At 32.6% G+C, this 25,255-nt stretch overlaps 14 protein-coding genes across 14 annotated transcripts; 7 read left to right on the forward strand and 7 right to left on the reverse strand.

Moving 5' to 3' along the window:
* Nucleotides 1-342: 342 nt before the first annotated feature.
* ELE39_001248 (RPR domain involved in RNA metabolism) lies at nt 343-1,242 on the forward strand (the record flags this gene model as incomplete). Its single annotated transcript, XM_067344287.1, has 1 exon — nt 343-1,242. The coding sequence occupies one exon, from the start codon at nt 343-345 to the stop codon at nt 1,240-1,242; it is 900 nt and encodes a 299-aa protein (XP_067200325.1).
* Nucleotides 1,243-1,324: 82 nt separating this feature from the next.
* ELE39_001249 (PP2C phosphatase) lies at nt 1,325-2,680 on the reverse strand (the record flags this gene model as incomplete). The annotated part of the gene is made up of 1 exon (XM_067344288.1): nt 1,325-2,680. One exon carries the CDS (start codon nt 2,678-2,680, stop codon nt 1,325-1,327), a length of 1,356 nt encoding a protein of 451 aa, XP_067200326.1.
* Nucleotides 2,681-2,784: 104 nt separating this feature from the next.
* On the forward strand, nt 2,785-4,227 carry ELE39_001251 (TRF4 5 nucletotidyl transferase; the record flags this gene model as incomplete). The annotated part of the gene is made up of 1 exon (XM_067344290.1): nt 2,785-4,227. One exon carries the CDS (start codon nt 2,785-2,787, stop codon nt 4,225-4,227), a length of 1,443 nt encoding a protein of 480 aa, XP_067200328.1.
* Nucleotides 4,228-4,332: 105 nt separating this feature from the next.
* ELE39_001252 (uncharacterized protein) lies at nt 4,333-6,529 on the reverse strand (the record flags this gene model as incomplete). The annotated part of the gene is made up of 2 exons (XM_067344291.1): nt 4,333-4,340; nt 4,402-6,529. 2 exons carry the CDS (start codon nt 6,527-6,529, stop codon nt 4,333-4,335), a joined length of 2,136 nt encoding a protein of 711 aa, XP_067200329.1.
* A 155-nt stretch (nt 6,530-6,684) lies between these two features.
* On the reverse strand, nt 6,685-8,319 carry ELE39_001253 (family of nucleotide binding; the record flags this gene model as incomplete). Its single annotated transcript, XM_067344292.1, has 1 exon — nt 6,685-8,319. The coding sequence occupies one exon, from the start codon at nt 8,317-8,319 to the stop codon at nt 6,685-6,687; it is 1,635 nt and encodes a 544-aa protein (XP_067200330.1).
* Nucleotides 8,320-8,419: 100 nt separating this feature from the next.
* On the reverse strand, nt 8,420-9,259 carry ELE39_001254 (transcription factor Dp-1; the record flags this gene model as incomplete). The annotated part of the gene is made up of 1 exon (XM_067344293.1): nt 8,420-9,259. One exon carries the CDS (start codon nt 9,257-9,259, stop codon nt 8,420-8,422), a length of 840 nt encoding a protein of 279 aa, XP_067200331.1.
* A 323-nt stretch (nt 9,260-9,582) lies between these two features.
* ELE39_001255 (proteasome subunit alpha2) lies at nt 9,583-10,293 on the forward strand (the record flags this gene model as incomplete). Its single annotated transcript, XM_067344294.1, has 1 exon — nt 9,583-10,293. The coding sequence occupies one exon, from the start codon at nt 9,583-9,585 to the stop codon at nt 10,291-10,293; it is 711 nt and encodes a 236-aa protein (XP_067200332.1).
* A 221-nt stretch (nt 10,294-10,514) lies between these two features.
* On the forward strand, nt 10,515-12,878 carry ELE39_001256 (heat shock 90; the record flags this gene model as incomplete). Its single annotated transcript, XM_067344295.1, has 1 exon — nt 10,515-12,878. One exon carries the CDS (start codon nt 10,515-10,517, stop codon nt 12,876-12,878), a length of 2,364 nt encoding a protein of 787 aa, XP_067200333.1.
* Nucleotides 12,879-12,945: 67 nt separating this feature from the next.
* ELE39_001257 (TPR repeat) lies at nt 12,946-15,321 on the reverse strand (the record flags this gene model as incomplete). The annotated part of the gene is made up of 1 exon (XM_067344296.1): nt 12,946-15,321. The coding sequence occupies one exon, from the start codon at nt 15,319-15,321 to the stop codon at nt 12,946-12,948; it is 2,376 nt and encodes a 791-aa protein (XP_067200334.1).
* Nucleotides 15,322-15,529: 208 nt separating this feature from the next.
* ELE39_001258 (crooked neck HAT repeats) lies at nt 15,530-17,737 on the forward strand (the record flags this gene model as incomplete). The annotated part of the gene is made up of 1 exon (XM_067344297.1): nt 15,530-17,737. One exon carries the CDS (start codon nt 15,530-15,532, stop codon nt 17,735-17,737), a length of 2,208 nt encoding a protein of 735 aa, XP_067200335.1.
* Nucleotides 17,738-17,970: 233 nt separating this feature from the next.
* ELE39_001259 (uncharacterized protein) lies at nt 17,971-18,453 on the forward strand (the record flags this gene model as incomplete). Its single annotated transcript, XM_067344298.1, has 1 exon — nt 17,971-18,453. The coding sequence occupies one exon, from the start codon at nt 17,971-17,973 to the stop codon at nt 18,451-18,453; it is 483 nt and encodes a 160-aa protein (XP_067200336.1).
* Nucleotides 18,454-18,552: 99 nt separating this feature from the next.
* Nucleotides 18,553-20,559, reverse strand: ELE39_001260 (leucine rich repeat family; the record flags this gene model as incomplete). Its single annotated transcript, XM_067344299.1, has 1 exon — nt 18,553-20,559. One exon carries the CDS (start codon nt 20,557-20,559, stop codon nt 18,553-18,555), a length of 2,007 nt encoding a protein of 668 aa, XP_067200337.1.
* Nucleotides 20,560-20,880: 321 nt separating this feature from the next.
* Nucleotides 20,881-24,414, reverse strand: ELE39_001263 (DNA-directed RNA polymerase II RPB2; the record flags this gene model as incomplete). The annotated part of the gene is made up of 1 exon (XM_067344302.1): nt 20,881-24,414. One exon carries the CDS (start codon nt 24,412-24,414, stop codon nt 20,881-20,883), a length of 3,534 nt encoding a protein of 1,177 aa, XP_067200340.1.
* Nucleotides 24,415-24,852: 438 nt separating this feature from the next.
* ELE39_001264 (long chain fatty acyl diphosphate synthase) lies at nt 24,853-25,245 on the forward strand (the record flags this gene model as incomplete). The annotated part of the gene is made up of 1 exon (XM_067344303.1): nt 24,853-25,245. One exon carries the CDS (start codon nt 24,853-24,855, stop codon nt 25,243-25,245), a length of 393 nt encoding a protein of 130 aa, XP_067200341.1.
* Between the last annotated feature and the right edge of the window lie 10 nt (nt 25,246-25,255).

Genomic DNA, 25,255 nt, shown 5'->3' on the forward strand with positions numbered 1-25,255 from the left:
ATTTTCAAATTATTTAAGTTATGTAAAAACACATTGTATGCTTTAATAATCTATTTAGTATAATTTCATCAATTCACAGCAGTCCATTTATTAAATCAATATTCTGCGCCAAGAGTAAATTAGATTTTGACTAGATAAATCATTTTTAAAGATACAAAAGAATCGACTTATGATATTGCCGATGTGAATAACGATATTATTTTATTTAATATTTAAATAACAGTTTTATCATATTTATAATTTCATGTTTAATTGTACAACGCAATTTATTCCTGAAAACAAAAAATATTGAAGAGAATTTTATGGTTTTTTTTTTGCCAATAATATTAGTTTAACATTGTCATGCCCTTTTTTAATAATACTGGGTTTAATACTGAAGAGTTTGAGTCACAGTTGCATTTGTTTGCTCAAAAATTACAAACTATTAACACTCAACAGGATGTAATTTGTGCATTATCTGAATCGATAATTTGTATTAAAGAAAATACTGTAATTTTACAATTGTATATGAGAGTCATTGAAGAATATAGTAGCAGAGCACCACCTGAGCACTTAATTCCGCTTGTTTATATATTAAATGATTTTGCTCAGAAATGCAAGTCTCAAGCACATTATACATCCGAAGCTTTATTTAATATTTTCAACCAGATTAACTTATATCATTCAGAGTATATGGCTAAAGCAAGAAGGTGTTATAATATTTGGAAGACTAGAGAAATATTTGACACTGATACATTGAGAAGATTAGACTGTGCATTACTAGGACTTACTCCTCCTGTTCCATCTGCATTTTCACATGGATATTCAAAAGAACTAGCTTTTAATTTTGAACCATATCATCGGACAAATACTATTAACAATTTAGCAGACTCTTCTCAGTCTAATAAAACAAACAATGACATTTTCAATGAATTCAAGAACTTAGAAGCACACTACAACTCACATAACGCAGACGACTTAAAGTTGGAAAACCAATACTTAACACTATGTGCAAGCGTAGATAATGTCCTTAAGGGTGCAGCAAGTATTAGGGAAAAAAGAAAAATTATACAGAACATTTGTTCGGCGAATAGAAAAAGTAGGCTTTCTTCCAACGAAAAGTTACTTAAGCTAATAGAAATGGAATGGGAATTGCGTTGTAATATATGCTTAAATCTGCAGGAAACTTTAAATTTACTTGATCAACTGCATTCAGAAGTTATAATAAGACTTTCTGATGCAGTAAAAACATTGAAAGGATAGCGGAAATTGGATTTTTTTTTTACATCTCTAGTCTGAATAAATTGCTTAAATCACTAAAATTAATTTGAGCTAGCTAAACCATTTAATTATTCAATAATTCGGAAATAGACCATTGGAAATAAATCACTGTCGCTGTCTTATCGTCTAGGCTACCCTTTTTCTCAGCCTCTTTAGTAAGCTCATTTGCAGCTTCAATCGGAGTGCATTTTAAGTTCTTTTCGATAATACCTACTAATTCTTCATCAGTAAAAAAATCGGTAATACCATCGGTTGCTAGTATCAGAAATAAATCGTTGTTTATGTCAATTTCATGAACTGTAATCTCTGGATCTGAGATACATAGTAAGTGAGGCTCTTTCATATTAATATCTCCAATACTTCTTGATGTGCACAATCCGATGCATTTTGCGCTAACATCAAAGTTATACCTTTGTTGTTTCTTTACCAGAACTCTCCATGCACCGTTGCAAAATTCAACTTTTCCTCCTGCCCTTTCAATTCTCGTCCTTTCATTAATATCGCTAAGTCGATGAATTCTTGTTAGTCTTTTCGCTAAAATTGAGTTATTTTCACTCTTGTACCCAAGAATAAGTTTGGAATCTCCACAATTACCAATTACAAGTTTTAACTTGTTATCTGTGGGATCAGGGCCAAAAATGATACAAACTAGTGCAGTTGTACCATCAAATACCTTGTTTTTCCTTGCAATTGAAAGAAAACTATTGTTAGTAATTTCAAAGCCTTTGGTAATTCCTTTACACAAAGATTCGACTACATAAGAAGGAAAAATTTGAGTGTTATCTGCTCCACTAATATAGTTTTCAGACGGACAAAGTGCTCTTTTGTCATCAAATCTGCCCATATTCTGAGAAAAAACAGCATAAATGTTTGTTAGTAACCTTTTATGAACATATTCAACACAATTAACGCCTGCATGACCATCAAAAAGTGCACTAAAAAAAAGTGTACTAGTTCTGTCGTTAGAATCAAAAGAAAATTTCTTTTTTGTAATATGCCTATCTTCACATAAGTCTAAATTTTTTATTGGGCTTGGAATTACACTAGTTCCTGCATGAATCCCTCTTTCCAAAAGTGGTGAGAATTCATCTTCTACATCCGCAGTAATCATTTCTTTGTTTGAAACTTCTTCCAACTCAGAGTTTGTACTCATTTCAATCAGCCTCAATTTCTCTTGGTCAAGCCTAAACAACTTTGATAACGAACTACTGTAGTAAACATCATTATCTTTACTATAAAGCCACACCGAATTATCGCCTACATACCAGCCGCATTCTTCGTCCAGTATATAATTAAAATCACTCAATTCTTCACAAATGAATGAAGATTTGCCATTTATATTTAAATGTTTGGTGTTTAGCTCATCATGTCTCAATGAACTTCGATAGGCCTCGATAGTTCTGCCATTGTTATTTTTCATTATACATTTTTTTAAATAATCATTTAAAAAAATGGCCGCCAATCCAGTTAAAATAATCTTAAAATAACGAAGAAATATTAATACAAGGATCATATAATAGATTGATGTTTGATACTCTAAATATTAAGTTAGATGGGCCAGATGCATATCTTCTTGAGGAGGAGGAAAAGGTAAAACGGTCAGTGGTATTGAATAATAAGCTTAGGTATGCGATTCAATCAAGAAATAAACCTGACACATCGAAAATGGTAGAGACGTCCGAATTCATTAACATCTCATCCTTAAAGCGCAAAAGAAATACAAATAATGAACAGTTTTCCAGAAATAAATTGAGTTCAAACGGTGAGACGATAGAATCCCGAAAGTTCAATTTTTTTGGAGTTAGTAATGAAAATGATACGCAGGGCCTAGATAACATAATGAAACTGCCATGGGAGAAGATTCCTAGGTATTTATATAACTCTTCTGGAGTTGATTTATTTTTTATTCATTTAAATAATGAAATAGTGCAACTAGTTAAGTGGCTAGAGCTTACTAATTCTGAACATATTTTAAGAACTAGAGCGCTTGCAAGAATAACATTGATTTCTCATTCACTTTGGCCTGGATCAAAAGTACAGCCCTTTGGGAGTTATTATACAGGCCTTTCATTACCAACAGGAGATTTAGATGTTTGTATTTTGAATGTTCAAGGAGACCCTAAAAGAAGGCTTCGGGAATTTGCAAGTGTTTTAAAAGAATGGAGACTTTGTACAGGAATTGAACTTATTTTGACAGCAAAAGTTCCTATTATTAAATATGTGGATTCAGAGGCGTGCATTTCTGTTGATATATCTCTAAACCAAGAAAGTTCAATAGACACAACTAAACATATTTCGGAATGCCTTAAAAAATTTAGCACATTGAGGCCATTGTTAATCGTTATAAAGCTGTTCTTAAGACAGAGGGGTTTGGACGAGACTTACCTCGGCGGCCTTGGATCATATTCTCAATTCTGCTTAGTTTTATCATTTTTACAGCAACACTCATCATCCTACTCACATACTCTCTATAAATCAACAACATTAGGGCATTTACTATTCGATTTTTTGGAATTGTTCGGTATTGTGTTTAATTATAACAGTACAGGGATTCGCTTAAAAGGGAGAGGCGAATATTTTAATAGACAAACAACAAAATCTGATTCAACATTATTCTTGGAATCTCCTTTACCACCACATAATGATATGGGAAGGGGAGCGTTTAGGTACAATGATGTCAGAGAGTCATTTAGACTTGCATTTTTGGATTTGGTGGAATCGAGGGGGAGGTTCAATAAAATATGTTCATCTTTTGAGGAATCAAAATTTAAAAGCCCGGAATACTATAGCATTATCTCCTCTATCATTTGTACAGATGATGAGCTTTTTCAATGTAGGGCAAGAACTGTTGATAAATCACAACTTTCAATAAGTGCATATAGAAAGCCTCCTTGTATTTCTAATGAAATTATTAAAAAAGTCAAATTAGAGATGGAAAAATTGGATATAAATGTTAATGCTGCTTGACTCTGTGATAGAAAAAGCTATTTCCATTTCCAGTTTTCCCAGAAAAAGTTGCAGTACCAATATTTTGCACTGGAAATAACCTGGAAGAGTTCGCAATTTGATATATTATAGGCCTTTTATAATTAAAATTGAAATTGTTTATTGGGGCATAGCTTATCGAATTTTCAAAGTTACTGTTTATGCCGACCCCTCCATTTAATGAGTTAAAGCCAAAAAATTGGCTTTTATCTTGATAATTTTTTGTAATTTCAATGGAACTCTTATTTAAAATGTCTGCTTTGTTTATGTTACCTTCATGGAGTGCATCGCATGAGGTACTGAAATATTTGGATTTACTCTCGGGATTTATATTATTGACTTGAACTTCCACATCTTTTTTGGAATCTTGTGGTTCGGCATGTATTTCTATTTTGTCCTGTACAGAGTACACATTGCAAGTATTAGTTTCAGTTTCACTAATGCTTCTATTATAAGAGAAAATCGGACGCCTGGACAGAGTCTTATTCCAAAACATGTCTTTTACAGTATTTGATTGAAGAGAATTGATCATACCTTGGGCAAATTCGTTGGCCAAATCCTTATTTACTTGTTGTTTATGCCTATATTCTCTTACTCTTCTTCTCGCAGTATTTACTGCAAAAAGAATTTTGGAAATTGGAGTTTCAGAACATTTAGTTAACTTAAAATAGTTTGGAATGTTTAAGTAACTTCTAGTATGCTTTTCAGCAAAACCATTCGATCTATTGTGAAAATTTAATTTTTCACCTTTAATTCTTGAGTGTTCATTATCAATTCCAACTACTGATTTATTCAAATTGCAAAGCCGATTTTTATTTCTGCAACTTTTTGACTCTGATCCCAACTCTGAATTAGAATTAAACATACTAACATTATCCTCAATGCAAATAGATTCTAGTTTTTTTTTGTATCCAGGTGCAAAGTTATTACTTAAATCACCACTTTCATCCAAATAGTTGTCTTGACAAATCTCTCTCAAACTCAATAAAATTGGTTCTTTATTTCTTTCTGATTCATTAAACCAATCATCTAAATATCTACTAATAATATGAAATTGAATAGGGGTTTTGCAAGTCAATGAGTCATTATTATCTATTAATCTCGTTAAATCTCCAGTGTTTTCAATGTTAAATAATAAATCTTTATGCTTTATTATTTTTCCAGATAAACTAAATAAAACTAGTTTTAAATCTTCAAAATCTGAAACCAAATTATTACATTGAGAACTCATTTTTTCAAGATTTTCTTCGTTCTTTAAAAATAAATTATTTTTGAAAAGTGAGTAATAGTTATGAAACTTTATAACTAATGATACTAATGTATTTTCACTTGCGCAATTAGTGTAATCATTGAATCTATTCCAATAGTTTGAAGTGGAATTTTGAATTGAGATAGATTCTGTGTTGCACTTATCAATAAACAAATTTAACCCATTACATTGAGCATAAATTAAGGAGGAATAATTATTGTCAAAAATAGCATTGGAAACAATTTCTAGTAAGAAATGAGATGTTCTAGCCATCATTGAAATTAAATCTGTGAAAAAAGAGATAATTGAATTGTTGATATCCTCCAATTTAATTAGTTTTGAGGGAATGAACCAAGTAGGTTCATTGAGGCCGTAGTAGTAATCCAGCAAATAGATTTTATTTTCCACTTTCTTGGATATACAACAGTCTTCAATACTTTTATTGTAAATTACGGACTCAATTTCAAAGACAAATAATTTATGAAATAACTCTTTTTCAGTACCCAATTTTTCAAATTGAAGTCTTCTCGCAACGTTGATCATATTAAAAAGCTGTACTGGGTCATTTACGTCCACTTGAAGTACATTCAGATTGCCAACTCCATTCTCTAGAGTAACTTCAACTGGACTATTTAACCCTTGAAATACGTCATATATATTCCCAGAGCCCAAATCTTTAGATCTAGCACTAATTAGAATTAACGAACATTTAATTTTGTTGAAATAAACCTCATTAGGCCTATGTTGTTTATAGTGTTGTTTAATAGCTTTTGCTTGAATAAATAGACTGTATACTAACTCCTCAAATAGGTATGTTCCATAATCGTCAATCTTGGCTTCCGAATCCTCCTGGTGAATTTCAGCAAATGTATCATCGTAGAGAAAATATTCGCATGCCTTTCTGTTTAGCCCGCAAATTAAAAAGCTGTTTTTTGATAATAAAGTATTAATTGCTATTGATTTAATTTCGGATTCATCTATGGATCTTTTATCACCCACAATCCGAATATATCTAGATTTACTCTCAATATGCATTTTTTAATTCACTTTTTATTTTTAGTTCCAGCTTAGACAGAAAATTCATGTGGTCAAATGCGCAACAAACTGGGCAATATATTTTAAATATTTTTTTTATTCTACTTAATGAAATCTTTAATTATCAAAACCTAATAAAATAAAAATATACTCTATTAATCGTTTTTCGGTGATTGAGGTTCATTAAAAAGAAGCAGTAGACTTGCTTCTTCAGTTAAATCATGTTTATCAACTTCAAAAATAGATTCAAATACGTACGGTATATTCTCTATTATATCAGATGCAAGCATACTTCTAAATTTTTTTTTAAAGGCGATATATGCTGAAAGTCTTACAATTAAGCATGATCCATATGCAGAATTTACCTCAGGATATTGATGAATTTGTTTATCTTCTCTATTTTTTATAAGGCATTGTACATTCCAATTAAATAGAGTCGAAATAACTCCTGAAAGGATATCACCTTGTCCTGAAGACCTTTTATATGAACCAGCAATATTACAAACTGCAACAACATTACCATTTGTTATTATATCAATTTTATCTTTCAAAACAATGCAAATATTCCCTAAACTTTTTGAAAGTTCAAATACCCTATTTGTAATACATAAAAATTCTTCTTCATTTACTCTATGCAGCGAATCATTTAAAGCATTTGAATTGCATATTTTATTAGATTTATTTACTCCAATACAATTCTCATTTAGGACATGTTCATAAAAACACATATTCAAAGGGTTTGAAGAGAGCATTCGAGTATCATTAATTTTTTGTTTGGCTGGTGAGCCTGCTTGATGAAATAAATTAATTTCCTCACCGTCATCATGAATTTGAAGTACTGCGTCTTCATTAGTTGATGGCCATTCAGTTCTGGAAACGCGTTCACATGGAGATAATGACACTGGGAACCTTTCTTGATTGATACCTAAGGGAAGAACTTTAGGAATATTTATTGAACTGTCAGTTTTCAGGTTTACATTACTTATATTATTTGAAATTTCTATATGAGTTAATGAAATTGTGTTAGGGCCAATATCAGAGCTTGAGCTATCATCAAAATAATTTGAAGAATTTTCATTTCTTGTTTCATTTGATTCTTCAATTCTAACTGATTTTTCTAATCTATAAAACTCGACCAAATTTGGAGTCAAAATACAATGTTTGTATCCTGATATTAACTCCGGTTGTTGAGCAACTATATATAATCCATCTGCATCAACAATAATAGGAATAGATAAGCATCTACATATTTTTATTAGTTCTGCTGTAATGAATGCAGTCTCTTTTTCTCTTCCAAGACCACAACCAATAACAATTACATCCATTTTCCCGAGCCAAGGTCTAATCGAATCTATCGATTTGTTGCATGCTTCTTCTTTACTTAATTCCTCATATGGAGGAAACAAAGGATGCACAATTAACTCAGGTGAATATGTCTTTATCGGAATTGCAGCCTCTGGAGTACAGAAAATATGGCATAGATCTGCTCCTAATTTTAGTGATGATATTCCTGCAAAGTATGGAGCTCCAGTGTATTCTTTTGAGCCTCCGATTATACCAATTCTTCCAAGACTTCCTTTTTTAAGATCGGATGAAAGCTGGGGAATGGTACATCTGATTGAATCGATTAATTTTCCTTGTGAAACGGGTGGGTACCAAGAGTATTCAGATTTATAACATTTATTCGGAATTTTTATGCCAGTTTCATCACTGGTAAAAATTTTGATGGAATCCTTTGAATTACTCGCAACAACACCCTCTTTTCTAAAACAGCTAAAAATTCCGTTCATTTAATTTACTATATATAAATATCTTATATCCAATGATGATGGCGGACAAAACTGATTTAGCGGAATTTGGTGGGATAAAATCAAATATACAAATCATTAATTAAACAAGCTGGTTACTATCTACCGCCGTCATTCTTATACATGCTGCTACTCTATTGATAATCTCATATTGGTCTAAAAAATCTACGATGCTGTTTACTTGAATTGCAACTTCGGACTTGCTATTCCTATAAATACAAGAAATATTTGAATCCTTTGAATTGGCTATTACAAGGCAACATGGTAAAAAAGTTTTCTGTTCGTTATTAACCGCTTTTGTGTTTGAATTATGCTCTATTATTGTTTTTAAAGAAAGGTACAGATATTGTAATCTCTCGTATTCGACGAGTTTTTCGCGAATATTTTGTTGAATCAATGGGAGATTATCACATGATTGAGAATTGTCGGAACATAAAATGTGATTAATGCTAGAAATACCTTTCCATATTATGTTTTTATTACTTTTATCTATAATTTTTGCAGAAATCAGGACATTAATTGCATCGTAAACGCGTCTCCTAATGCTTTTTTCACTTGAATCACGGTTTTTCTGATAAATAGGATCATTTGCTGCACGTATGGAGTCAATAGGGCCTAAACATTCCATTATTAAATTGTCAGCAATGTCAGTTTGCGTGGAAATTCTCCATACCTTTAGTAGAGTGCAAATCCTTACAGCGACCTGCTTTAGGGTACCTTTAGCTGATGGATTACCGAGCATTCCCATATATGGCAGCGAATTATTTCTAGAATCTACATTATATTGATTAGAATGCACAGAATCCGTTTCTGTAGTAAGCATTTCAAAAGTGTAGCCAGAATGACCAACATCGTTAGTTGGCAAACTATTAGCAGTATTTACTGGGTTAATATAACTGTTCAAACTTCCAGAATAATCCATATGGAGGAAAAAATGATTGCTATTGAAATCTAATTATTAATCTCTTTTTCGATCCAGAATTTACTAATAATTATTTCAGCGGCAAAGTTATCTTGTATAAAATGGAGAGATAACAACAGAATTAATTCATCAATTATTACAAGAATTTTCCGATATTTTATTTTGATAAGTTTACTCAATTTACAATTTATCAAAACAATTGCAGAATTGTGTTTATTTGCTGGTTTTAATCAATATGGCATAATTAATGAGCCGCCACATTATTCCCCTCACAGCAAATAAAGGTTTAACATAAAATCCCTCAATTAGATTTATTTATTGCTATGGACGCTGATTACTCATTTTCACTTACAACATTCAGCCCTTCTGGAAAGCTTGTTCAAATAGAATATGCACTCAATGCAGTTAACTCTCAAGGGCGTCCTGCATTGGGGATTAAAGCGAGAAATGGAGTTGTAATCGCTACTGAAAAAAAAGTTGCGAGCCCATTGGTTGAGGAACATTCAATTAGAAAGGTAGAATTAATTACTAGTGAGATAGGCTGTTGTTTTGCAGGAATGCCTGCTGATTTCAGAGTGATTCTTAAAAAGAGCCGAAAAATTGCTCAAGTTTACTACAATACATATCATGAACAAATACCAGTATGTGAACTAGTTCGAGAAATCGCAACTGTTATGCAAGAATTTACTCAATCAGGTGGTGTAAGACCATTTGGAATTTCATTGTTGGTGGCAGGGTTTGATTCAACCAGAGGCCCCCAGTTATTTCAAATAGATCCCTCGGGTGCTTATTTCGGCTGGAAGGCGTCTGCGATCGGAAAAGACATGCAGAGTGCAAAGTCTTTCCTGGAAAAGAGATATAACCCCGATGTAGAAATTGAGGACGCATTACACACCGCTCTCCTTACATTGAAGGAGTGTTTCGAAGGGGCAATGAATGAAGATAACATTGAAGTAGGTATAGTAGGGGAAGACAAAAAATTTACCATTTTAACACCACGGGAGATTAAAGACTATTTAGGTGAAGTTGAGTAGGAAACAATTTAGACTAGCATATTAGCTACATGAATATATTTATCTCTAAAGTATGTAAGTTATCTTGGTTTAATTACGTTAAATGTGATTCTAGTTCGCTTTTTGAGACGATGTGGGGAATTAGGGAGACGCCGTGCTGTTCATGCGCGCCCCGCGATACTGCTCGATTTACTTAACTGAGAGTTGTCATTCCACTGGATAAGTTGTGTTTGTATAATAATATGGGTTGTTTACTACAATTACTTGTATTATCCTACTTTATTATTAATTTATGCTTCGGCAGCGAATCTACTGGTATCCCTTCTGGGGCTACATTCGATGAGTCTCAACTCGGAGACTTAAGTAATGTTGATTTATCTTCTTTTGGAGCTAATGGTGACTCATTTAGTGGTGATTCAGAGCCTATTGTTGATAACAATACTCCTGCTCCTTTACCAGAGTTGAGTAATGATGATGAGGACACTATTCAGAAAACAAGTGAAAGCTACGAGTTCCAAACTGAGGTTTCAAGACTTATGGATATTATTATTAATTCTCTATATTCTCAAAAAGATGTGTTTCTCAGGGAGTTACTATCTAATTCTGCAGATGCATTGGAGAAGGCCAGATTTATTTCTGTCACAGATGACTCGTTCCTAGGTGAACAACAAGAACTTGAAATTCGTGTATCATTTAACAATGACAAACGTACCATAACTATTTCCGACACTGGTATTGGTATGACACGTCACGATTTAGTCACTAACCTTGGTACCGTTGCTAAGTCAGGCACTGCAAATTTTCTAGAGTCATTAGCTAAAGGTGGAGATTTGAATTTGATTGGTCAATTTGGTGTTGGTTTTTATGCATCCTATCTTGTTTCAGATCGTGTGACTGTCATTTCAAAGAATAACGAAGATAAGCAATATGTTTGGGAATCCAGCGCAGATGGATCGTTTAGAGTTAGCCTGGATCCAAGGGGAAGTACTATTAAAAGAGGTACCACCATAGTTCTCTCATTGAAAGAAGATGCTACTGAATTCATGAGTTTCTCTAAATTGAAAGATTTGGTTCTTAGATACTCACAGTTCATTAATTTCCCAATTTATATTTATAACCCAGAGGGTGTAAATAAGTCAGAAAAGGATGAATCTGGTGAGAAGAAGGAATCTAAGGGTAGGTGGGAGCAGGTTAATGTAGAAAAGGCAATATGGTTAAGGCCTAAAGAAGAAATTACCAAAGAAGAGTACAACGGATTTTACAAAAGTATTACCCACGACTATTCTGAGCCGCTTAGATATCTGCACTTTTCTGCTGAGGGTGAAATAGAATTCAAGTCACTATTGTTTATCCCTTCCCATCCTCCATTTGATATGTTTGATACCTATATGGGAAAAAGCGGAAATATAAAGTTTTATGTTAGAAGAGTTTTAATTACGGATAAGATTGAAGACTTGTTACCAAAATATTTGAATTTTATTAAAGGTGTAGTTGATAGCGATGACATTAGTTTGAATGTTGCGAGAGAGCACGTCCAACAAAGTAGGATAATTAAGGTAATTAGTAAGAAAATGGTGAGGAAGGTTCTTGAGATGATCAAACAAATTCAAACAGAGCAGCTAAATGCGGAGAAAGAGGAGGCAAATAAGTCAGACGAAGAGAAAAATAAGGACTCTGCCTTGACAGTGTACGACAAGTTTTATGATATGTTCCATAAGAACCTGAAACTTGGTTGCTACGAGGATGATTCAAATCGCTCCAAGATTGTAAAGCTTCTTAAGTTCCACACTTCAAAGAGTGGGGATAGCACTGTATTTTTATCTAAGTACATTGAGGGGATGAAGCCAGAACAGAAAAATATCTTTTATATTTCGGGCGAGTCCCCAGCTGCGCTTTTAAAGAATCCGTTGGTTTCACTTTATTTAAAGCACGACATTGAGGTGTTATTCTTAACTGAAGGGGTTGATGAACCATGTATTTCCAGAATTCCGGAATTAGAGGGATTCAAATTTACAAGCATTGAAAAAAGTGATGTGAGGCCGTTCGAAGAAACTGAAGAAGAGAAAAATATGCACAAGAGATTGTCCAAGTTCTACGAACCATTGCTCAAGTTCGTAAAGGATGAGTTCCCTGGTGAATTTTTGAAAGTGGAGGTTTCCAAGCGTCTCGTGAGCGACCCTGCTGTAATTACTTCTGGTCCATGGGGTCAGTCTGCATATATGCAAAAAATCCAGAAGGCCCAAACATTTTCAAATAAGGCAGATTATAAAAATAAGCATATGGAGATTAACCCTAGCCACGCTTTGATAAAGAAACTTAATGAATTAATCATTTCGAAAAACAACGTCGAGGCTAAAGCACTTGCCCTAAAAATTATCCAGCTTTCCACGATAGCCTCCGGATTTGACCTTGAGAATCCCAGCGAATTTGCATCCGGAATGTTTAAAATCATGCTACAGAGCTCAGGAATAGATGATAAAGATGTTATTAGCTCCGTTGAATTACCCGATGAGGTTGGTACAGAAGAAGGCACAACGGACTCTGATCAAGAAAAGGGATTTGATGATGAAGAAGACGAAAAGAATGAAAAGCGCGACGAACTCTAGCTCATCGGAAAGTTTCAGACAATTTAGCTCATAGGCTCCTAATTGTTCTAAACGATTAAATATAGGTCTAATTGTTTCCAGGCATCAATGTTAACAGCAAAGAGTGACCACCTGAGACTACAGGAGAAGGAACCGTTTGAGGTAAGCTATGTTCCTGTTGAATCTGATGGTGGATGAATGGATTTGGTGGATCATTTCTGATAGGGAAGTAGTGGTGATTTCTAAAGGAGGAAAGCAGTTTGCTGCCTGATGAGTATCCCGTTCCACTGTTCGAGATCCTCCCATTCATGTTAGTTTCGTTAGACTTGCAGTACCTTCCCTCAATATTTGAGTTATTTTCAAGTTCCTTCATTAAATTTAGTATTATCTGTTTTTCATTAATATCCTTAGTTAAGTCAAATGCAATGTTTAGGTGTCTTAATGCCTTATCCTTCCTACCCAATTGTGAGAAAGTCTTCCCTAGATATAGATGAATATTGGGTTCGTTTGATGCAAGACGGTGGGCGGCTGTTAACATTGTCAAGGCCTCTTCATACCTTTCTAACTCTAGTAGAACGATCCCTGCATGATACTTTAGCCATGGATTTCTTTGGTCTTTGAGAATTCCCTTTTGAAAAGTGTTATAAGCAGACAGAAAATCGTGAGTTGTTAGATAACAAAGGCCTAGATAATGTATTAATGTAGAATTATTTGGAACAACCTTAAGGGCCATATTGAAATGACTTTTCGCTTGGTAGTATTCCTCTCTTTTAAACCATACATAACCGATTCCCCAGTGAGCTCTATGACACCTTGGGTCAATTTTCAAAGCCTTTTGATACATTTGGATCGCCTCGTCATATTTTTCAATAATTGAAAGTTCATGCCCAATCAACGTATAAGCATAAACGTAGCGGTTATCATACTGAATTGCTCTTTTAAAGCACCTGATTGAACTTTCGTATTCTTTATGTAAAGAAAAGCAATTTCCGACTACAATCCATAGCTGAGGTACATCTTTCTCAATAATTTTTAAAATCAAGTTTGATAGATTGATTAATTCAATGCTCTTGGATAACTGCCATAAACATGAACTATAAATATCGAGACACTTAATCCAAAGACTATAATTGGTTTCGTAATTTATACTTTTGCAAATGTTTATACACTCTTGCCATTGATTTGACTCGAAAAGTGCTCTTACGTGCAATTCTCTTACATAACCCATTTCCGAAATGTTGTTTGGAATGCTTTCAATATTTTTGAGAAGGTTATGGCAAAGATACCATTCCATCTGGTTTGTGAATTTCGACAATAATTGGATCATTGAAATCAATGAGTGAAAACGTGAATCAAAAGGTTTAATATTTTCATCCTCTTTCTCGATATTCATAACTGAATTATAATTCATTTCGCTAACATTTGTTGAATGAAATTTGTAACTAGTGCTCTTATTATATTGAACTTCATGATAGGGCCATTTTGGGCCAGAATAATCACCTTTACCTGACTTTTCTAACCATTTAGTAAATGCTTGATATCTCAGCTTATGTCTTTTTTGTAAATGATCGCCAACATTATAAAAGAAATCAGAAACATTTAATACATATAGCTCTTCTGAGTCAGACTTTTCTGATATAGATATCAGAAGATTTCCATCTTGAATATTTTTGAGTTGCCAACACTCGGCTTCATTCTTGTATACCGTTGAAATAACTAAAGCGTCGCTGTTTGTGCCCACATATTCTAGATGCTTCTCGCCCCAATTATTCAAGCAACAACATATTTTAACAAGTTCATGAGGATACTGGCATGATAGGCTTACTAGTCTTTGAAAAGACTTCCATAGGATTGGATTCCAATCAAGGGCGATCGCATAACAATATAAAGCAGAAACCTTTGCATCAAACTCCTCAAGAATGTTTCCCCATAAATATAACCCAGCAGAATCTCCTGGAATTTTCAATTCTCCAGTATGAATATACTTTATCAGCATTGTGGGATTCATACAAATTGTTGAAAAGATAGAAGACAATGATTTTTTTTTCTCATTTGTAACTGGAGTACCTTTCCAAGATTTTGGTGAAACCGAGGGTGAAATTAAGCAATTATCAGCAAGCTCCATCAATGGCTTCGAGCAAATTTTAAGAATCAAACGCTCTGCTTCATCAAGTTTTCCCATCAAATAACAGCATTTAATAGTCAAATAATCGCCATATAAATTTGTCTCTCCATTTAACGATTCATCATAGGAGCTCAATTTTGACTTTGTTTTGTCGCCATCTACCCTCAAATAATTAAAAGCCTCCTGCAAATTCAAATCTTTTACGAGAAATCTAGATATTTGAATTCTTGCTTCTTTACTCTCCAACAATTTGTCGATTACTTCACCCCAAAACCTGACATTGTCATACAGTTGCCATCTATCCAAGTATGTTAAAATGGGCAATAACTCATCTTCCATTTGCGATGTATAAATAAAACTTTATTTATTTATTATTTCAATTATGGTGATTTTCCGCTAATATGCTCTTGATTTTTGCTAGCATGGTGTACCCCCACACTGAATACACATTGTTGCGGCACGGAAAAAGCACCGGTTTTTTTGCATAAATGTTAATAATTGACGTAAATAAAGAATTATTTTTAACTAATTCCCTAATTCTAATAGGATGAAGGAGATCGATCAAAATGTCAAGAATTATATTTCCACTTATCATAAAACTTCCGGATTGTCAAAGATCACAAATGAACAAGAAAACAATGTCAAAAATAAATCATTTGCACCTATTCAAATAACTGTTGAACAAATTCTCAAAGAGTCTTACTCTGGATCCACAAATAATATAGGAGGCAATAATAGCTTATCTAGAATACATGAATCATTTGATTTCAGAGGTATTGACGAATTGGAAGATTATAGAATTAGGAAGAGAAAAGAATTTGAAGACAGTATCAGAAGAAAGCGATGGAAAATTAGCTTGTATCTTTCATATGCTAAATGGGAGTCATTACAAAACAATATACAAAATTCAAGATCCATTCTTGAAAGAGGAATTCTCGTAAATTATGAAAATGTACGAATTTGGAGAGATTATGTTAAGCTTGAAATTACAAACGGAAACATTAACAACGCTAGGAATTTATTTGAACGAGTAACTCACCTTCTGCCCAGAATTGATGAATTCTGGACTAAATATATTCAAATGGAGTTTGTTCTTAAAAACTACATAAATGTAAGACATATTTATAAGAAATGGATAGTTTGGAAACCGGCTCCTAGTGTATATATTCAGTACTCTAAATTTGAAGAAGAATGCGGAGAAATCAAATTAGCTAGAGAAATAATGAAAGATCTTGTTTCATCATATCCAGATGAGAAAAACTTTATTGAATATATCAAGTTCGAGCAAAAACATAAAAATCTTCTTTCTGCAGAACAAATAATTAATATTCTAACTGAATCTTTAATTGACATAAATGCTCATAAAATTACGCATCGGTTTTTTTTATACATTTCAGATGTATTCGTTGAAGAAAAAAAAATTGAAGAAGCTATCAAACTTTGCAATGGAGGAATAAAAATACTGAGGGATGAACACTGTGTTAAAAATCTTAAAGATAAGCTTTTTCAGTTGTTTAAAATGAGAATTTATGAAAAACCTGATGAAAATATAAAATGGATAAATCATAAATTACAATATTATCGTGATAGATTGTTTCATAACCCACAAGACTTTGATTTATTATTTGACTACACAATATTTATTATTCAATACTTAGAATTAGATTCAGTGTTACAGGAATATGAAAATCTTGTTATTAATAATAATATCAGCGACGTTATTAACTGGGAAAAATATTTCCATTCTTGTTTATTATTCACATATTTTTTTGAGATTAATCAAGATGCTAATAGTCCGAACATTCACAAAATGTATAATAATTTCATCCACTCAGTTAAAAATGATCGGATTTCTGAAATTAAGATTACTGAATCAGAAACTAAACCATCTGAGCTAAATAACATCACAAATATTGAACAAAATAATATATTTGCAAAAGTATTTATATATTTTTCGAACCATCAATTACGTATCGGAAACTTGAATACGGCGAGAAAAATATTAGGTATTGGATTAGGTAGAATTCCATGTGCAAATTTATTTGATCACTACATCGATATAGAATTTAAACTGGGAAACTTTGATCGCTGTAGAGTTTTGTTTACTAAATACATAGAATACGACCCAATTTCTACCGATTCATGGATTAAATATATGCGATTTGAGTATAATCTTCATGAGATAAAAAGAGTGATAAGTATTGCTGAAGCTGCAATTTCTATGCCAGAGCTGGACTCTCCAGAAATAATTTGGCAGTACTATATCGAACTAATGATCAACGAAAAAAATATTAAATTTGCAGATAGTATTTATAAACGCTTATTAGAAAAGACTCAACATATACAAGTTGTGATCAATTATTCCACATTTATTATTTCTAAACTTCATGATAACAAACTGAACCGGGAATTCATTTTAGGAATTTTAAATAAATATAAGGATAGAAAAATGGACTACCAAAGATCAATTATACTTAAATATTGGCTTTCTCTTGAGGAGAACTTCGCTGCAAAAAATATAGATTGTGAAAGTAAGTTATGGGTAGAAATTATTAATAGGCTACTTCCAAGGACTGTATTAGATATTAATTCAAAGAAAAAAACATATGTCTTTAATGAAGAAAATTATGAATTTAGCCACCTGACCTCTACAAATAAAAATGATAAACTGCAAGTTTCATCAACAAATAATAGCGATAAAGTACCATTGCCACTCATTGATGCAGCAAAGCAATGGAAGAAAGCCAAAATATAAGATCAATATGCTTTTTACTTCTTATTCAGTTTAGTACTATAATACTTTTGTTTAAAACGCATCATTTAGCTTTATTTTAATTCTTAATCAAATTTATTCGCCTGTGAATTTAAATTTATATGAATTGAATTTACCTTTAAGTAATTTTAATAAAAAATCTGAAAATAAAATCAATCTCCTAACAATACTAATGGAAATTATGCGCCTAAGAAAACTTGATAATATTTTTAATTATGGTAAATGTTAATGAATTAAATTTGTTGAGTGTAGACTTTAATGCAGCAACAGCAATAAATAACTTAGAAAGTGTATTATTACCACAGCACACTCAATCACTAGATAACCTGAACAAGGCTGCACTATTACTTCCTTTTGCTATTCAAAAGGAATTGAGGTTATTCGATAAATGTGACACTTCATCAGAAAATATTGGAGATGAGAACTTGGATAAAAATAAAGCTACAACAGAAAGACAGCTTAATGTTATTAGAAATATTGAATTTAAATTAAATTTGAAAAAAAAATTTTTTAATAAAAAGAATATTTTCAATTCTGTTTCAAACGTAATAACAGATAAATTTTCTATTCAGCCCAAAAAGTATTTTTTCCGCAGTGAAGAAAAGAAAAAAAATGATTTTTACGATTATTTGACAAGAAAAGGCGTAAGTATTTTAGACTATTCGTCTCATAATTATTTTCCCCTAGTTTTCAGGTGAAATAGATTGTAGAGATAAAAAACATACAATCATTAGAAATTTATCAAGTAAAAATGACCTATCCAAATGGAAAATACATTCATTAAAATATATCAAGATTTAATTGAACCTTTCTAGTAATACCTTAGTTTTGTTACTGATTACATTCAGTCGTTTAATACTTAGGAAATTTTCCCAAATATACTTCGGCAAATCCATTGAAATATTGTTAAAGTCAATTAATTCAACAGAGTTTGGGGCCTTAACCAATTTTAGTAATAAAATGACGTCATCATCATTTGCATAATCATTTCCTGATAAACTAATCTCTAATATATTAGAAAAGAGCTGTATAAATTTTGAATTATTCTCTTTTATATATTCATTTGAAAATCCCTGAAAGTTTTTAATTTTTAATTTTGTGAGTTGGAATTTGCATGATGAAAGTGAATCAAGGTTTCCGCTTGAAATACCAAGTTTAGGATTTATAACGATACTCAGTTCATTTAATTTTAATAATGAATCTTCATTTGAAATACAATCGATTATTGTTGAATGGTGATATTCTGATTCAATATTAGAAATGTCCAAGGAGAGAGAGTTTAAATTTTTACATTTTCTACAGATTTGGTTGAATGATTCAATACATAAATCATCATTTTCAAAAATGCTAATACTCAAATTCTCTAGATTTTTGCACAGCATTCCAATATGTTCCAAAACATCGCTTGTAGTAACATTCTTTAGTCCCTCTAATTCAAGATCAACTAAGGTTTCAGAATTGTATTTTATTAATAAGCACATAGATAATGGAGTAAGACCCCCCCCAACTAGTTTAGTGTTTACGTTCGCATTTCGTATCAATTTAGCGATGCATTCTTCCAGTATTTTGTCTTGTAAAATATTTGCTTGAAATTCAGAAATGTTATTTTGTTCAGAGTTAACACTATTTGAAGTTTGGATAGGATTTATCTCGTCATTTGAAAAGTCACATCGATTATCTAAATTTAACCTGGGTATTTTTTTTCTGTAAACATTAATCATATCGGTAAAATCATCATCTGATTCAAAGAAATTACCTAAGTTTGTATTTTGGCTTAATTTGAGAGTTTTTAATCTGTTTACATTATTTCTAGAATATCTCAATGCTAGATATTTAAGAGTTTTCGATGTTAACATTGGGCACCATGAAATGTCTAAATTTTCAAGCTCTTTCAAATTTTCTCCCAAGTAATAAAAAGACTTGTCAGAAATATTTGCACAGCTCCTCAAGCATAAAGTATTTAATTTCATAAGTTTTGATGATATTTTATCAAATACTTCGTCATTCACATTTACACAATAGTTTAAGTTGAGATATCTAAGATTGTCCATAGATGAAATGATCTTCCCCAGCGTATAACTCGATAATTTAGACCTTGACAAAGATACTTTTTCAATGTTTGTGCTCGCACTATAATTAAATTCGTAGTTATTATCGTTAATCCCGTCACATGATGAAATATCTAGCTCCTTTAAATTTATACAACATTGAATTACATCTTCAAGTGTTGAAATGGTTATATTCCTGCAATAAGAAATATTCAATGACTCCAAATCTCTTGTTCGTTTAATAATGCTTTGTAAATCAATTATTTGAGAGCAACCTTGGATATTTAATACTCTTAAATTAGTCATGCTGGATCCAATTGGCGAGAATAGCTCTGTGTTAAAAGCAGAATCAGTTACTAACTTGCATCCACAAATATTCAGCTCTCTCAATTTTCTGCAATTAGAGATTATACACTTTATTACTCTATTATTCACCTGGTAACAATTACTTAAATCAACTATCTCTAAGTTCGGACTATTAAAAAAAAAATAGTTGAATGAGCTAGCTTTCACTCCATTGCAAAAAGGAATTTTTAATTCTTTTCTGTTCGGGCCACTTATTCCATATAAAAATGATTCCGTAATTCTTATTCCAACATTTTTTAGTAACAAATAAAGTTTATAAATATAACTGTCTGAGTATTCTCGAATATCCGATGTTACTAGTTTTCCTTTTTTTAAGGGTAAGTTCTGAATATCAACACCTGAAAGAATGCCATCACCTATTATTCCATAATGTTCAATTTGTTGTGTCATTAAATAAATGAATAATATTTTGCGGTATCTGGGGATATTGCATATTTTTCTTCCTAAAAAAATGTTTCAAATTTATATTAATCAAAGTTAAAATAACATTCTAACTAAATTTCAGAAATAAGAAAAATAACAGTTGGTCAAATTTTTAGAATTATGTTAAGTTTTAACAGCAGGCGCTACTAAATATGTGAAGTGCTATAAATAATGTAAAATTTTATAATTTTTCTAGAAATTTGCGTAATACTGAATTTAATATTAAATTGATTGCTCGAAATTAATCAACTTCCGTAAAAAAGTAAAAACGCGACTTTTATACCTTAATTATGCAGTTTGTAGATGTAGGCGTGGATAAATTGACATTGCCATTAACTCTTGAAGTAGTAGTTTGCAGGCATATGGGAGACAAATCTGGCTAATCCGAGACTTATTGTTACATGCATTACACTCGAAATGCTGTTTCCCTAGATCTGCAATACAAATAAGCCCACACATTTCACAAATGTGCACTCTATAAGCATCGCATTGATCAAAAAGTCGCTCCTTCAACATTTTTGCTGCACCATGAGAAATCATGCAGTCGCGCTCCATTTCTCCAAATCTAAGTCCTCCTTCTCTTGCTCTCCCTTCTCTTGGTTGTCTCGTTAACATTGTAACTGCTCCTCTAGCCCTAGCATGAATTTTGTCGTCTACCATATGTTTTAGTCTCTGATAATAAGTTGGTCCAATAAAGATTCTTGACTCTAATCTTTTTCCTGTGTGGCCATTGTACATTACTTCATTTCCATTTTTCTGAAACCCAGAACTGTGTAAACGGCTAGATATTTCTTCAACTGTAATTTTCGTAAAAGGAGTTGCATCACCCTCCAATCCTTGAATTGCGCACGCTTTACCAAGAAGGCATTCAATTAAATGCCCAATTGTCATACGTGATGGAATAGCATGAGGATTCATAATAATGTCTGGAATAATTCCATCTTGGGTAAAGGGCATATCCTCAGTTCTGTATGTTATACCTATTGTACCCTTTTGGCCATGCCTAGATGCAAATTTATCTCCAACATGAGGTATTCTTATTGTCCTAACCTTGACTTTTGTAAATTTAACTCCCTTGCTATTTGTGCTTAGTAAGACTTCGTCAACAACACCATGCTCGGATGTTCGAATTCCAACTGAACAATCTCTTTTTGTGAGCTTTTGAATACGAGTGTCACGATCTTCTGGATTTATAGGTCCAACTTTGCCAATAATAATATCATCACCCAATACTCGATTTCCTGGCTCAATTAAACCGTCAAGGTCCAAATTCCCATAATTACCAAACCTCAATCCACTTACTTCTTCAGGGTTTGGAAGTTCAAATGCTTCAATTAAATTGCTTCCAACTTGCTTCTCTTCAGAAACATATGTTCTAAAGAATACAGATCTAAATAGCCCTCTATCTATAGAAGATTGGTTCATTATTAAACTGTCTTCTTGATTATAGCCTGAATAACACATAATTCCAACAATACAATTAATTCCAGCAGGCAATTCACGAAATCTCATGTATGTCATAGCGCGTGTTGTAACTAGAGGCTTTTGTGGGTAATAAAGAACATATCCTAAAGTATCCATTCTTACATTATAATTACTTGTATATACCCCCATAGCTTGCTTGCCCATAGCACTTTGGTAAACATTTCTTGGACTTTGGTTATGATCTGGGAAAGGAATAATACTTGCGCAGACCCCTAGAATGAGCGATGGGTGAATTTCGCAATGGGTGTACGTACTGCAATAACCTCTATCAATTCTTAAATCGTTTATGAACATTGCAATCATAGATGTCTCTTCCTCCTCGCAGTCTATGTATTCAATAATTCCTGTATTTACAAGATCATCCCATGTATAATCATGTTTTTCATCTTCCATTTTTTCATCAAAACCTGAATTTTCGTTAAGTAATGAGTTTATGTGTGACTTTTTTATTTTAAGATCTCCATCCTCGCCAACAATATAAAGAGGGCGCATAGAACGCCCTGAATCCGTGAATAACTTAACTTCTCTATTTACAACATCTAATACAATAGAAGTTTCATATGGTATTTCGCCACTTCTTCTGATCATTCTTAAATTTGAAATTGAATCTTCAGAGTCATCAAAACAGCCTACCCAATTCCCATTTAAGAATACTTTAATTTTTCTTTTTATTCCCTCAGGAGGAATTTCATCAATAGAGTCCATACCCCATTCATCTAAAAATGTTCTGATTGCATAGGGCCTATATCCAACTGAAATTTCACACATTAATGCCAAATTCTTTACAAGACCTACAGAATGTCCTTCTGGAGTTTCTGCAGGGCAAATCATACCCCAGTGAGTATTATGAAGCTGTCGAGGTTTTGCAAATTTTCCTTCACGCCCCAGTGGTGTATTCAAGCGTCTTAAATAAGAAAGTGCAGACGTAAAAGTAAGTCGGCTTAATACTTGAGAGACTCCGGTTCTGATTATTTTTCCATCCTTGTCCTTTCCCCAGTTTCCAGTAGCAAATTGATACTGAATAGTTTGTGTAATGTATGATGCAGAACGGATTACACCTGCAACATCGAACTCTTTTCCATTATCAATGTTTCTTTGAAGGAGTCTACGAACATCTTTCATCATTTTTCTAAAACACTGCCCAAAAGACGCAGCAACCAACGGTCCTGCCAAATCCAAACGCTTTTTTCCAAAATGGTCACGATCATCCTCTGGAACACGCCCTAGTGCTCCTAAACACAACTTGTGGACCATGTACCCAATGAAATATGCCTTACGTGATTCACTACCACTTGTAACACCAACATGAGGAAGAAGCTCTTTTTCAAAAAGTTCTTTCGCGTATTGAATACGTTTCTCCCTAGCAGCCCCAACGGTGGGTCCTCTTTTACCAATAAAATCTAGGCAAACATCTTGGCTAAAAAATTCAAATGTCTCTTCTAGTGAAGGTCTCAGTAATGTAAGCATTTGAGTATCATTAAAGTCATAAACACACCTAGAAAGGATATCTTTATCTGACAAAACACCAAGAGCTCTAAACAAAATAGCGATTGGAATATCTGTTCTGATATATGGTAATGTTGCCACAATTTGGCCCTGGTTTCCATCAGACCCTCTAAGTTTCACAGAAAATCCCGAAGTAGCTTGCATACCTTCCCTATTGCTTCTTATTTCAGCAATCCATGTATATTTCGAAGGTTGATTCTTTTGAAATAAATATACAAAGTTATTTGCCATTCTTTCTTGTCCAACCAATACTTTCTCCATTCCATTAATTATAAAGTATCCGCCTTGATCATAAACACACTCTCCTGCACTTTGGAGCTCTCTCTCGCTAATATTATGTGTCCAACAGTATTCGGAACGAAGCATTATTGGGATCTTTGCAAGTGGTAACCTAGAGTATACTGTCTCATGAACTAAAGTTTCAGAACCATCGTCTTCTACCCTGTAAACTTTTTGCTCCGCATCAACAAATACAGGACTAGAATACGTCAGATTTCTAAGACGTGCCTCATTCGGCCATAAACCCCTGGCTACTCCTTCCCTCTCTTCAACTGATGGCCTACTTAAAGAAAGTTGCCCAAATTTAAGGGCATATCGTACCTTAGTATCAATTTGTTCATCTGGTCTATATTGCGATTGAGGAGTAATAATTATTGGCGGATGCTCATCGACAATTTCTTGTAACTTGTACATAATAAAGTCATTAAAACTTTCTAGCTGCTGGTTTACTAATCCTCTATCACGGAAATACGTACCAATCAATGCCCAAGAATCCTCCTGTTGAATTTCATCATCTTTTTGTTCTGAAGCCATTTCAAATCTGTTTTGCATATCAATATTATGCAAAGCTTTGTGTTCAACAACTCCACAGCGGTAAAATACGTTATTAAATTATGAAATTCAGTTGTAATTTTAATTCCCAATTACTTTGTCATTCTATGCGCAATGACTTTAATAAACAGCGCCAATTATTTTTAATTCAGTTGTTCTTAATGCCGACATATTTATAGTATAATTCTTGCAAAGTGTATTTTTATTAGTATAACAATACTTTTTATGGAACGCTAATATCTATTATGATCCATTCGTACTTTTCTAAAATAATTAATAGATTGAGTTTTATTAAAGAATATAAAAATCGCGCATGATCACTACTATTTATATTAGTGATATATTGATCAAATGATATTGATGTTTTTCAAGCTCTAATATTCAGTATGATCTTCGATGATCTCATGAATTATATTATATGAGAGGCAGTACTAAAATATGTATAAATATATTAAGAACTATGAATTGAAAAAGAACTTAAATTTGTTCAAAAGATTAATAATGATTACCAAAAATAAACTAAAAAAAGATTTTTTAGTTTATTTGGATGCTAGTTGTATTCGGAATGAGGTTTTTTACCCAATAAAAAATTTATACTATCCACCGATGGATTTTATACATAAAAACAACCCATCTGATGCACTATTTCTGACAAGAAAGAAAATTAATAATTGGAATGAATTAAATAACCAAGAATGGGGTAAAATATTGAAAAATTCAATCAATTACTTTAGAGATTATATTGGTAACTACATTTTTAATGATTTTCAATCTGAATTTATAATGAATGAGAACAATGCGCAAAAAGATCTCATCCAATCACAACTTTAGAATTTATTCC

This window comes from Cryptosporidium sp. chipmunk genotype I, assembly GCF_004936735.1.
Source record: "Cryptosporidium sp. chipmunk genotype I strain 37763 chromosome Unknown contig_17, whole genome shotgun sequence".
Lineage (NCBI taxonomy): Eukaryota > Apicomplexa > Conoidasida > Eucoccidiorida > Cryptosporidiidae > Cryptosporidium > Cryptosporidium sp. chipmunk genotype I.